General features: G+C 35.7%; 1 protein-coding gene across 2 annotated transcripts in view; it reads left to right on the top strand.

Moving 5' to 3' along the window:
• nSMase (neutral sphingomyelinase) overlaps window positions 1–14906 on the top strand; it is a 267133-nt gene that overhangs the window by 225713 nt on the left and 26514 nt on the right. For both annotated transcript variants that reach the window (XM_090407940.1, XM_090407941.1), the window contains exon 7: window positions 10215–10334. In XM_090407940.1, the coding sequence (XP_090264066.1) occupies window positions 10215–10334 (120 nt within the window). The remainder of the gene's footprint in view (window positions 1–10214; window positions 10335–14906) is intronic.

Raw genomic sequence — 14906 nt, 5'->3', positions numbered from 1 at the left:
TCTCTTTTGACTAAAGGTGAGTTAGCCAGTTTCATATGGAGGTAGGGAGTTTTTCTCCCGGAAACTCGGGTTTTTCGTCCCTCAGAACAGGCAAACCGGCCGGTAGAACACACGCAATTTACAGACAAGAGGGGCATAGGGTTAATCGCCTTATCCTCATATAACAGTTATGAAATTCAAGGATACTTGGAAGGCCATAGGTGCTTAAGTGCCTGTTAGAGCCACTGATGGATAGATGGATACCCAAAGTTAGGAGGGTAAATAATTAGGTAGCAGTTAGATAGATAGATGAGTAGTATCATTAAGCATGAGCTGCAAATAAAGAAAATGTTGCAGAGAGTATGTAAGGAGAAAGGTGACCAGCTAACTCATGAACAGTACAAGGATCAGGCAAGAAAGGTGACCAGCATGGTAAGGAAGGCAAAATCAGATTATGAGAAGAAATTAACCAAACAGGTGAAAGGAAATTCCAGAGAGTTTTTTTTGTTATTGTTGCAAGTAGGAGGAAGAATGTCTATGGAAGGATAACTTTAATGAGCGCAGAAGGTAGAGAGGCAACGGAGGCAGATGAAATTCTTGAGCTACTCAACTGTTTTGCAAGTATATGTCATCCAAGTGAAGATATTGTCATGACAGAGGTGACAGGGACTGATGTGAGAACAGAGGTTGAAGAATTGGAGGTACTTAGTATATTGCAGAATCTGAATGCAAATACAGCTGTGGGATTGGATGGAGTATTGGCTGACATTTTACGAGAATGCGCAGGGAAACTGTTGATGCCTTTGAAAGGCTGATTAATTTAAGTCTCAGCTCTGCAAAATCCCAAGAGAGTGAAAGGAGGGCAAAATAATTCCTTCGCATACAGGAGGATCTAAGTCTGTGGTAGCAAATTATAGACCAATTAGTATCTTAGGAGTGGTGGTAAAAGAACTGGAAAAGTTGGTCAAAAAGAAAATTCAAGAATGGGTGAATAGGAATATGATACTCTTATGAGGGGCAGCATGGCTTTATGAAGGGTCGGTCATGCTTTAGTATTCTACTAACATTTTATAATAGAGCACCAACTGAGTTGGATAAAGGGAATGGCTACACATTGATACTGCTGGATTTTGCAAAAGTGTTTGACAGAATACCATGTTGACCTCTGTTACACAAACTGCAACAAATGGGGATGGATAGGAAACTGGTGATATGGATAAAAGGGTGGCTGATGGACAGATAGCAAAAAGTAGTATATGGAGGTGAAGAAGGCAGGTGAATAGTATTGTACTGCAGAGCTCTGTGCTTGGACTACTACTGTTTACTGTTTAATTTGTACATAAATGATATAGAAAATAATCTGAAGGGAGATATTCAGTTGTTTGCCAATCATGCAAAGTTGGGTAGGGTAATAGTTAATCAAAGTGATGTAGAGAGCTTGCAGGATGGTTTAAGTTGGTTAACAGTATGAACAAAACACAATGGATGTCAGTTTAATGTGGAAAAGTGTAAAGTTATGCATTTTGGGATACAAAGATTACAAGATGTGTATCATATTGAGGGAACTGTACTCCAGGAAACTGATGTAGCCAGAGATTTGGGATCATATTAGATAAAGAGCTGAAGTTTAGAGGGCATATTGCTGAAGTAGCCAGAGTAGCTCACAGGATTACTAACGTGGGGATTAAGGGAGTTATCATTCCTTTTTTTTATAAAGCCTCGATACATCCACAGCTAGATTACTGTGCTCAGGTCTGGTCACCTAGGGTTCTTGTTGGATGAGAAAGTGGTGGAGAGGATCCAGAGGCAAGTGACGAAGATGTGTAGTGGTTTGTGGAATGCAACCTATCCTCATAGGAAGCATGTATAATGCTTCCTATGAGGATAGGTTGAGGGTTTGTGGATTTCAAAAGTTAGTTGATAGGTGAAAAAGGGTGGATATGATAGAAACATTTAAGGTACTTAAAGGATTTTATAGGATTGATGCAGGGAAAATGTTTGTGCACTTGGCTAGACGAGGCAGAACAAGAGGTCACCCATGGAATTTTGGTAAGAGTGTGGTTAGCAGAGGCACGAGGACTACATTTTTCACTTGAGCATTCATGAATGAATGGAATGGAATTGGTTACCCGAGTCATTTGTGAGTGCTATGTCTGTTAATGGTTCAAGGAGATGCATGATATAGGCAGTTTTTTCCCACTTGGTTAGACTATGATAAATTTAAACGTGTGGACAGACTTATGTGTTCGTCGAACATGTTGTTTATTATTTTAATGGTATAATAGAACACAGAAACTAAGTAAATAATTAATTTATTAACTTGATGCTGATATTTCGCTGGTATTATAACCAGCATCTTCAGAGCACAAAAACACTGTTTGTCACAATACGCGAGACTAAAACAACATGGTGTACATTAACAAAATTGTAGCAGCAACACAAAGACTAGAGTCCTGATTTTGGCGCCCTCTATCTGAGGAAAAAAAAAAAAAAAAACCAAAACTCTCACTAACAATTCTCCCTCCTTTATCAAAAATTCAGCACACCTAAAAAGCATCTTACAACACCTCACCCTAAAAAGCTCAGACTTAATAGTAAGCTTTGACATCACTTCACTATTCACAAATGTACCACTAATAGAAACCCTCAATCTACTGAAGTCACACTTCCCCCCTGATATATTTGAACTATTCAAATTCACAATACATGCAGGATATTTCACATGGAAAGGGAAAATATACAAACAAATTGATGGGACAGCCATGGGCTCCCCCCCTAGCCAACTTTTACATAGAACACCTGGAAAAACAAGCAATCAATACAGCCACTCTCAAACCAACACTTTGGCTACGCTATGTTGATGATGTGCTTGCCATTTGGCCACATGGCCCTGAGACATTGAAAACATTCCTAGCACATTTAAATAGCCAACACCCAAAAATCCACTTTACTATGGAACCGGAAGCCAACAACTGTCTGCCCTTCCTGGATACACTCATTACACATCTCCCAGATGGTTCCTTATCATTTTCAGTTTTCAGAAAACCCACACATACAGGCAGATACTTACACAAACAATCACACCATCATCCTTCTCAACAATATGGCATTTTAAAAACGCTAACCCATAGAGCAAGAGCAATCTGTTCAAATGACAAGGCTCTTACTGCTGAACTGACTCACTTACGCCACACCTTCTTGGCCAACGGCTACAATCCACAAAAAAATAAACAAAAGACTAAACACTCCTAAGAAACCCCTCCCACCATCCACCACAGAGAACTACAACAAAACAGTCACCATCCCTTACATTAAAGGCACATCCGAAAAGATCTCAAGAATTCTCATTAAACATAAACTACGCACTACATTCAGACCATGTAGCAAATTAGCCACCCTCATCCGCTCACCCAAGGACAGCATTCCTCCTTTATCACATCCAGGAGTCTACCAAGTACCCTGCTCATGCAATCAAGCCTACTACGGTCAAACAGGAAGAACTGTGAATATCCGCATCAGCGAACATAAACGATACGTCTGGAAATATCATTATGGGAAGTCGGGCCTAGCAGACCATGCTCTGGATACCCCTGCACACAGGATCAACTGGAAAAACACAAAAGTACTACACAGAAACCCATATAAATCAGAGAGATTGTTCTTAGAGGTGACAGAAGCCCTAAAACACACCCCAAATCTCAACAAATATGGCTGTATTAACTTGCCGAAGATCTGGGAGACAGTCATATTAAGGAAAAACTAGCACTTTTCTAGGACTCTAGCAATATATGATAGCGTTTTTTTTTTTTTTTTTTCTCAGATAGAGGGCGCCAAAATCAGGACTCTAGTCTTTGTGTTGCTGCTACAATTTTGTTAATGTACACCATGTTGTTTTAGTCTCGCGTATTGTGACAAACAGTGTTTTTGTGCTCTGAAGATGCTGGTTATAATATCAGCGAAATATCAGCATCAAGTTAATAAATTAATTATTTACTTAGTTTCTGTGTTCTATTATACCGTTAAAATAATAAACAATATGATAAATTTAGTTTAATCCTTTATCGAAGTGTAAGCAAACAAAGTTTGCACCTAAAGTATCTTCAGGACTGAGGCAACTCATGGTAAAAGTGGATCAAGCTCTCATCACTCCTTGTCTTAGTATCTCCCATAATGCAAAGCACATCTCCTTGCGGACATGTATAATACCATGCATTAAGGGAAGGGCCACTATGCAGACCGGTTTCAACCTTTATTGAGGTCTCATCAGTGGGAGCCAGACCCAGATAATCATAATAAGGTGAGACACCTTTTGGGAACTCGTATAGGTAAATATAACTTCTCCATTGTTTCCACCTTAGTATCACCACCTCTGGGTCTGGCTCCCACTGATGAGACCTCAATAGAGGTCGAAACCGGTCTGGGTAGTGCCCTTCCCTTAATGCATAGTATTATACATGTCTGCAAGGAGATGTGCTTTGCATTATGGGAGATACTAAGACAAGGGGTGATTAGAGCTTGGTCCACCTTTACCACGAGTTATCTCAGTCCTGAAGATACATCAGGCACGAAAGTTGTTTGCTTACACTTGGATAAAGGATTAAACTAAATTTATTATAGTCTAACCAAGTAGAAAAAAACTTCCAACATCTTTCTCTAAATTCAGATTAATTTAATAATAAGGTGAGACGCCTTTTGGCAACTCTTATAGGTAAATATGACTTCTTCATTGCTTCCACCTTAGTATACTACCTCTGGGTCCGGCTCCCACTGATGAGACCTCAATAAAGGTCGAAACCGGTTAGAAGCTTGGGTGATAAATGGCAATGCTGTAGCTCATGATGTTTTAACTGAGGTTCGGCTGCTGCTGTCACCCAGGTCGTGAGGGGTAATGAATGGCAGTGCTATAGCCCATGAAGTTAACTGAGGCATGGCTGTTGCTGTTACCCCTCAGATGACATATGAGCAAATGAACGGCTCTGCTTGGTGGTGGGGTGAGCCTGCCTCAGAGTAGAGCCAACGCTGAGAGTTCTTCTCAGTGGCAGGGTGAGCTTGTTACTGAGGGGAAGAACGCTGAATTTTTGGAATTTGACCTGTACTTGAACATTCAATAAAGGTCAAAACTGGTCTGGGTTGTGGCCCTTCCGTTAATGCTATTATACATGTCCGCAAGGAGATGTGCTTTGCATTATGGGCGATAATAAGACAAGGAGTGATGAGAGCTTGAACTGCCTTTACCATGAGTTGCCTCAGTCTTGAAGATATACTTCAAGTGCAAACTTTCTTTGTGTACACTTGGATAAAGGATATCATGATATCCTTTACAATAAAGGATATCATAAAGGATATCATGCATCTCTAATAAACTAAATTTATTAGAGATGCATGATAGATATTGTGTTGATAGTTTAGGTCTCCCACAATAAGTCTTAGGACTCCATGGAGGTACCTGTGCAATAATAATAATATTGATGGAATGTAATTAAAAGAAACATACGTATTAACCATAGTGAAAATTATTTAATTGTAAATATTTCATCCACGCGTATTTCATTCTAAGTATCTTAGGACATCATCAGTACAGTAGTTTAAAACAATAATAGGAATAACATACAGTTAGGGCTCATGATTACAATAGAATCTCATTAAACGTGCGTAACGTGTTACAGAAATAAAAAATAAAAATAAAATTATTTAACACAATTTTATATGACAATTTCCCATACTTCAGGAATAGTAAGAACATCTTTGCGGTTTAAGTTTGGTCTGTGTAGTAGGGCTTCAGAATTTTCTTTGTATAAACGTTCATGTTTATATAAAGATCTATGTAAAAGTTTAGACTTTTCCCAATGGATTCTATGGTTTGGATTTTCAATTCCATGTTGAGAGAGGCCAGATTTGTGCGGTTTAAAAAGACGAATGGTCTTGATGTTCCGAGATGCGTTTCTGAACAGACCTACCTGTCTGTCCAAAGTAAGACAATTTGCATGAGCATGGAATCTCATAAACAGCAGGCAACATCAAAGGTGAGAGTTTGTCCTTAGGAGAAGGTAACAAGTTGTAAATTTGGTTGATAGGTTTGTAAGTAGTGGCAAAATTGTATTTCTTCATAATTTTAGAAAGACGTTTGGAGATGCCTTTGACGTAAGGTATGCGAATCCTATGGACTTCTTCCTGTCTAGTTTGATGTGTGGAGAAGTGACTGATGATTTTTTGAGTTGTTTTAGGATTATATCCATTTAAGATGGCTGTATTTTTGATCTTCTAATTCCTGGTTTAAAGATTCTTCAGAGTAGCAGAATTTGTGTGCTCTGGAAACTAGTGACTTAATAATTCCAGATTTCTGAGAGGGATGATGAGCGGAAGAATTGTGAAGGTAGCGACCTTAGAACGTAGGCTTGCGAAAGATAGGCGTGGCGATGGAACCGTCTTCTTTTCTTTGGATGTATAAATCCAAAAAGGAGATACCTTGTGGAGATTCTTTTATTAACATAAAGTTGATGCATTGATGAAGAAGGTTAATTTTATCTAGAAACAGTTGTAATTCATGTTCGGGATGATCCAAGACTGCAAATATGTCGTCGACATATCTTAACCAAATTTTTGGTTTGGGTTCAAAAGTGAATATTTTTGTTAAAAAACGTTTAATTTTCTTGACCAAAAATCTCTGGAAAGATTTTTAATGGGATTATATTGATCAAGTGCATATAATAAACAACTAAGTTATACCAACTAGTTTCACCAACTAAGCTGTTGGCATCTTCAGGGTACATAACTGATGTAAGGCACTAAAAAGTAAAAAACTGTTACAAACTATAATCAGCCGATTCCAATTATATTAAACAAAGAACAGAGTGCGTACAATACATTCATAGAGTGTGGATGATATCACTTGTTGTTATTTAGGAACGTTCTATAGTTGGCACTATAATTCAGTTCTGGCGAGTTGAAGGATCTGATAAGGGTCTTCCAGATCACGGGCAAGATTAGTCCTTGGTTCCTGTTAAGGTTTTATATACAGCGGGCAACTGTTGTAGCTTCCTTAAAAATTCAGGAGCGGAAGTCCTCCTCCATGTAAGGAATTGTGCTTCTGAAAAGCTAACCCCGTTTTTTTCTTCTCTATGAATGTATTGTATGCGCTCTGTTCTTTGTTTAATATAATTGGAATCAGTTGATTATAGTTTGTAACAGTTTTTTACTTTTTAGTGCCTTACATCAGTTATGTACCCCTGAAGATGCCAACAGCCTTGGTTGGTGAAACTAGTTGGTATAACTTAGTTGTTTATTATATGCACTTGATCAATATATTCCCATTAAAAGTCTTTCCAGTGAATAGTTTTTTTTCCTCAAGGTGTTCTAGAAACAAGTTTGCTAGATTTGATGATAAAGGAGATCCCATTGCTGTTCCTTCTTCTTGTTTGTAAATTTGACCTTTCCAGGTGAAGTAACATGATGCAATAACAAACTTGAACAATTCAGCTATATCAGAAGGAAATTTTTGAGTTAGTAATTCTATTGTTTCTTTATGGGGAATGTTTGTGAAGAGGGAGACAATGTCGAAGTGGATTAATAAGTCAGTTTTTGATAGTTGAATGTTTTTAATTTTTGTGTGAAACTCAGTAGAATTTTTGATTGAAGAAACTGAGTGGCCTATGTGAGGGAGGAGAAGGTCAGATAAGAATCTTAATAACTTGTAAGTTGGACTGCTGATACAGTCTACGACGTGTCTAAGTGGAACATTAATTTTGTGTAGCTTAGGTAAGCCATAAATTAACAAGTCAGTTCGAAGCTGACTTGTTAATCAGCTTCGACATTGTCTCCCTCTTCACAAACATTCCCCATAAAGAAACAATAGAATTACTAACTCAAAAATTTCCTTCTGATATAGCTGAATTGTTCAAGTTTGTTATTGCATCAAGTTACTTCACCTGGAAAGGTAAAATTTACAAGCAAGAAGAAGGAACAGCAATGGGATCTCCTTTATCACCAAACCTAGCAAACTTGTTTCTAGAACACCTTGAGGAAAAAATATTCACTTTTGAACCCAAACCAAAAATTTGGTTAAGATATCTCGACGATGTATTTGCAGTCTGGGATCATCCCGAACATGAATTACAACTGTTTCTAGATAAAATTAACCTTCTTCATCAACTTTACGTTAGAAAAAGAATCTCCACAAGGTATCTCCTCTTTGGATTTACGCATCCGAAGAAAAGAAGACGGTTCCATCTCCGCGTCTGTCTTTCGCAAGCCTACATTCTAAGGTCGCTGCATTCACAATTCTTCCACTCATCATCCATCTCGGAAATCTGGAATTATTAAGTCACTAGTTTCCAGAGCGCACAAATTCTGCTCTTCTGAAGAATCTTTAAACCAGGAATTAGAAGTAATCAAAAATACAGCATCTTAAATGGATATAATTCTAAAACAACTCAAAAAATCATCAGTCACTTCTCCAGACATCAAACTAGACAGGAAGAAGTCCATAGGATTCCCATACCTTACGTCAAAGGCATCTCCAAACGTCTTTCTAAAATTATGAAGAAATACAATTTTGCCACTACTTACAAACTTATCAACCAAATTTACAACTTGTTACCTTCTCCAAAGGACAAACTCTCACCTTTGATGTTACCTGCTGTTTATGAGATTCCATGCTCATGCAAATTGTCTTACTTCGGACAGACAGGTAGGTCTGTTCAGAAACGCATCTCGGAACATCAAGACCATTTGTCTTTTTAAACCGCACAAATCTGGCCTCTCTCAACACGGAATTGAAAATCCAAACCATAGGATCCATTAGGAAAAGTCTAAACTTTTACATAGATCTTTATATAAACATGAACATTTATACAAAGAAAGTTCTGAAGCCCTACTACACAGACCAAACTTAAACCGCAACGACGTTCTTACTATTCCTAAAGTATGGGAAATTGTCATACAAAATTGTGTTAAATAATTTATTTTTTATTTCTGTAACACGTTACGCACGTTTAATATGATTCTATTGTAAGCATGCGCCCTAACCGTATGTTATTCCTATTATTGTTTTAAACTGTACTGATGATGTCCTAAGATACTTAGGATGAAATATTTACAATGAAATAATTTTCACTTTGGTTAATACATGTGTTTCTTTTAATTATGATTGCACCACAGGTTTCGTTATTTAAAAAAAAAAAAAAAAAAAAATTGATGGAATGTTTTTATGTAAATGTGTGACTCCAAAGCTTGCTTTGTTGGTGCCCAGAGCCAGCCACTTATTTCTAATTCTGATATCCATGATATGCACCAAGCTCATGTCTTTCTGTCTAAGGCTGCATAAATTATGACAATTATCCTTGCAGTCAAGACTGCATGGTCATTCTCACCAACTGGAGAAAGGATGACATCTCAATTAATCAAATCCTCTGGTGCCATGACCAAATCTAAAATTTGATATCCTCATCTTCCCTTCACTAATACATGCAAAGACATTTATTCCTCAAAAATTTCAGAAATTCAGTTGTATTATTTACTGTTTCCTCTTCCCAATTTATATTACTGATGGCTCTCTATTTTCCCAAACCTGTAGTAACAACATCTAACTAAATGTTCTGTCCACTCCCTGATATCTAAATGAATTATTTTAAATTTTATGTACTGTCCTTTTTAACAACATTGAATCCCTGTTTCTCTGATATTAAACATAAAATTTTGCCGCTGATGAAACTATATGAAACTCATCTAGTTTAAACCAAAATTGAGATAATTCAGAAAAATTTTAGAAAAGATCTTAAATATCAAATAATGAGTATTATAATGTATTTTTTTACACCTATTAAAAAAGAGTCCAGTTAAAACCAAAATCATAATGATTCAAAAAAATTTGTTCTTAAATATGAAATTTCAATCAGCTAGAGTAGAGTTAATATTGTGCATCATTTCGAACCATTTGCTATTAAATAATGCCTTTTAAATAAATAAATAGCCTTTTAAACTAGAATTGAGATGGTTTAACAAATTACACTATGATTCCAAATACTAAAATTTAGTATAATATAATCTGTCCAGCAAGAGCAAAGTAATAATTTAGATGGATGGCTGTACAAAATTCTTAAGTTTAAAATTCACATTAAAAAAAAGTCTAATAAATGTGTAAATATATGCAAAATATACAGTATTCTTGTTTTACTTCAGTATTCAGTCTGTTTTTTATTATGTGTGAAATAAAGATAATAATGACATGAAAATTTTAGGTACTTCAGTCCTATGTCAATCATGTGATACACCCCTCAGCAAAATATTCGAGAGATCTATTTCATATTCTGACCATGAAGCTATTGTATCTTGTTTACGAGTTTTTAAATCTGCTGATGGTAAGTTAAAATTTTTTTCTCTGTATATCACAAAACTATAAATCATTGGGCTGTAGTCATGAAATTTTTTTTTCATATACAGGTAAAATGTAGTTTGTCCTTGGCTTTTGGACACCAGTGTAGTTTACCTGTTTCCTCTGTCCAGCTTACCTGTCACTTTATTACTGAAAGGAAATTCTATAATAAAGTAGTAAAATAGTAAATATTATAAAAATAATATATAGTAAAATATAGTAAGTTCTAAATAAGTTCTTTAAAAAAAATCCCATGCTATTCTTTATATATCTTGTTGCTGTCCACCTATTCCTGAATTCTGCCAAAAACTAACTTTGTCAGTACTTGAACTGCCTTTCCTGAGATAATGGCAGGGCTAGAATTTTTTGAGCTTGAAAATTGGTGAATGAGTGGAATAGGTTATCAGAACAATTGTGAACATGTCAGTTGAATGCATTTAAGTAGAGGTATTATAGGTATAGTGTGAATATAGTAAGTATGGACCTCATGTGATAAGCCTTCAGATTTTGTGGCGATTCCTGTATCAATAATGTTGATTAGTCTCTAATTTAATATTTCTGTCTTGGTGCTTCCTTTATGTATTGGAACTATTTTGCCCTCTTTCCAGAAGCAAAAATAGTTCTAATACATAAAGCAGTTGCATGGCAAGAGGCTTGGCTGGGATGCTGCTTAACCTCTTGGTTGTGCAACTGCTCCAAGCTTTCTCTTAAGTTTGTTGGAATCACTAGCTCTGTAGTTCTGCATTAACTGCTTATCTTAAAATTCCACATGTTTAGCCATCTCCCAGCTCAAGACTTAGTGATGAAAGCTTGACTTTCATAATTAATTTTATTCTAAGTTGGTTAGTCTTATGCCTAAATATATATTTTGTGTGAAAATTGTCTTTTCCTGGTTGTTTTGTCAGGTTGCACGAGGACACACCTTTCTGCCTCTGTATGAGACCGACTAACACACCTTCATTTTAAAAGCCCTAATAAATTATCTTCACATCTTAGACTGGATTCAAACCCAGGTTTCTTCCACCCAGAGGACTCTGAAACTGACTGAGCTCTGGAGACCCTAACAGTTTATTTTTATTATGTGACTCCCATCCATTTAGAGAGCAAACATGGAACTTTTAGAAACCACTACTGCAGACTTCAAGTAAGTGGAGCATTGGTCTCACACTGGAAGATGAATTTCATTGACCAGTGCGAGACCACTGTTCTGCTTATTTAGAGGTCTAAAATGGCTTTAAAAAGTTTCATGTTCTAGATCAGGGTTTCTGGACTATTTAAAAATAAATTAAAAAATACAAAGAGGTCCTTAGCCCATCCACAGTATGAATGTACTCTATAGATGGTTTACTTTAAAAAAAAAAATTGTTTATGAGTGAAAGTGCAAAAAAAAAGTTTGGCAGGCCATGTTTTAAATTTTAAAATATTGAACTGACATTTTTCTTGCTCTCTTTAGAAGTATTGTTAGTATGATTATGAATAAGCTTGATGGATGTATACAAGCCATTCCTGTTTATTTATATCAAGCATTTATAGTAGGTGCCAGTGGCGGCTTGTACATAAGCACTGCGACACCACAGTATCCCCAAGGAAAAAACAGAAAAATAATTTTGTTTGTGTTTCACTGACATTCACTTGTCACTGTACTTAATAAGTGAATCCGATACTGCTCAGTGAGCAGTGTCGCTACAGATAAGTTGTATGCTTTGAGATACGAAACTTTTATTATTGGTGTGTGTGTTTGTGGTAAGGGTGAAATATTTTTGGTAATCTGTTAAAATAACATATATTTATTTATTTATTATAGATGCAAGGCTGAATTATGACGAGTGTCACTGTTGAAAATATGAAAAGAATTATATTTTCTCAATTATCGTTACATGAAAAAATAGAAAAAAAAATAAAGGTCATCCTACCCCAGATATTATTATTAGTCAGGAAAGCATAAGTAAAAATAAAAAATACATCAGATTTTTTAACAGTGAGTGGTATCAAAAAATTAAATGGCTTTGTGGTTGCGAAACTAGAAATGCTTTATTTTGTTTTCCTTGTTTTCTTTTTGACGATACTGTATGGACTCAAAGTGGTTTTACATATATATAAACAGAATAAAAGAAAATGTGAAAATCATCATCTTGAAAACACATGGAAAATATTATTTCATTTTCATTATTAGGACGTTAATATTTCCGAACAACTTGGTGAGGCTTATAGAACATCAAAATTGAAACATGAAGAAGTGAAGAAAAACTGAGAAATATTATCGAAATAATTGATTGTATAAAATTTTGTGGCAAATTTGAATTATCCCTTTGGGGACATAATGAAAATGATTTGTCTGAAAATCTGGGAGTATTTAAGGGGTTAATAAATTTCCTTGCAACTTTTGATCCTTTGCAAAAACATTTAGATAACAATTCAGTGTTTAAAGGGACATCAAAACTATTCAAAACAAATTATTACAATGCATATTAGAAGTTTGTCACGATACTGGTTCTTTTTGGTTTTCCAAAGCCTTTGACTGGGTCTGGCACAAAGGCTTACTAAGCAAACTACCATCATTTGGTCTGACCCAGGACTTCTGTAGTTGGATTGCCAGCTTTCTGTCTGGATGCACACTGTGTGATGGTGGATGGCTCCCTATCCTCTCACCATTCAATTAATGCTGGGGCTCCACAAGGTTCTGTCCTCTCACCAACCCTATTCCTGCTATATATCAACGGCCTACTTCAGTTGACCTCCAACCCAATACACAGTTTTGCAGACGACAACATACTACACTCCCTGCTTTCATTTGATAAATCTTACTCTTCACTACTCACCTCAACCTACAGAACATCAACCACCACCACTCTAATTTCTGATCTCCAAGCTATCCTAGAATGGGGTTCGAATGACCTCATGAATTTCAATGCTAATAAAACCCAGTTCTGTCCTATTTCCCATAAAAAAATAACCATTTTTTCCCAGTATTCTTTCTGACAATACCCAAATTTCCAGACAGTTTGAGATCTCCCTTCTTGGAATTACCCTCATATCAAACCTCTCCTGGCATAAACACATCACAACCATTGCATCCTCAACTTCAAAAAAACTAGGATTTTTCTTTTGCTCAAGACATTACTTCACCCCTGAACAGCTGTTAACATTATGCAAATCACAAATCCACCCAGCTATTGAATACTGCTCCCACATATGGGGTGGGGCCCCCTAAAAGCTCTCTCAAAATGATTGACTCAATACAGAGGAGAGCAATTCGACTAATTAATGACGCATCTCTTACTAACTCTCCCTCCACTTTTGCACAGACATTTGGTTTCTGCAATATATATATTCTGCAAATATTTCCATGGGAAATGCTCATCTGAAATAACGAATAATTCCTCCACTCAGTACTTAGCTCATTGGAACATGTGCAGCTGCTGTTCAACATCCCTTCACAGTACACCTAGAAACAAATAGAAGAAGTTTGTTTTCCTCCTCCATCCTTGCAACTGCTGCACTGTGTTCCCTGTTGTGTTTCCTAAGGAATACAGTGTACAGTCATTTAAGTCAAATCAAGTTCCTCCTTTCCCAACCCACTACCCATACACATTACTAATGTACCATAAGTTGATCAACCAACCTCTTGTGTATGGGCACAAAAAAAAAAAAAAATAAAATAAAATAAAAAATGCAGTTTTTGAATATAAGGAGCAAACTTATTAAATGTTTTGAGGAATTGCTGACTTTAAGAACCACCGATAAAACTATCCAGGCGTCGACAGAATTCTTAGGTTTATTGAAAAATGAAACATTTATATTTTGGCTAGGACTGTTTCATAAAATCATGTCTCATGAAGAAATATTATATAATCAAATGCAATCTAGAAATGTTGATACTAATAAGATTCAAAGAGCATTAAATGAATTTTATAAAGCAATTTCAAATATCCGTAATTCAGAATGCTGTGAGTCTGCTAGTACTACTAAAATTATTGAAAGTAAAGAAGTGCACGATAGTATTTGCATGGAAGCAAAAGAAAGATTTGTATTTACCAATCATTTAATAGCTGCTAAACTGTTTTATCAGGAAAATTTTGAGTTTTGATAAAGAGCTACCAACTTATGAAATAAAAGAAATATGTCAGTTTATTCAATTCTTTTTCTAGAAAAATTAGAAACAGAATTACAAATTTTTTACTCTAGAAAAGAATTTCACAATTTTAGAGGATTACTTTCATTATTAAATCTATTAAATGAAGAAAATTTAGCAAATGTTTTTAGTGAAATAATTAAACTTATAAAACTTTTGGTATCAATTCCAATAACCACAGCAGAACTGGAAAGTTGTTTTTCTAGCTTTAAAAAGGGTGAAATAATATTTAAGCAATACTATGAACCAAGAGCAGTTAACAGCACTGTCTATGATTTCAATTGAAAAAAAACATGATTTTGCAGATTACAAATTTTAATGAAAAGGTTATTGAAAAATTTTGTCAAGGCAAAAATGGAAGAAAGGATTTTCATTTTAGAAATTATGGACTTTAGAACTGTGTTATAAATAACTATTTTAATTTCC

The sequence above is a fragment of the Typopeltis vanoorti genome, chromosome 18, assembly GCF_054136105.1.
Source record: "Typopeltis vanoorti isolate ZY-2024b chromosome 18, IOZ_Tvanoo_1.0, whole genome shotgun sequence".
NCBI lineage: Eukaryota > Metazoa > Arthropoda > Arachnida > Uropygi > Thelyphonidae > Typopeltis > Typopeltis vanoorti.
The sequence above is the reverse complement of the archived record's forward strand: the minus strand, read 5'-3'. Positions and strand labels throughout refer to the sequence as shown.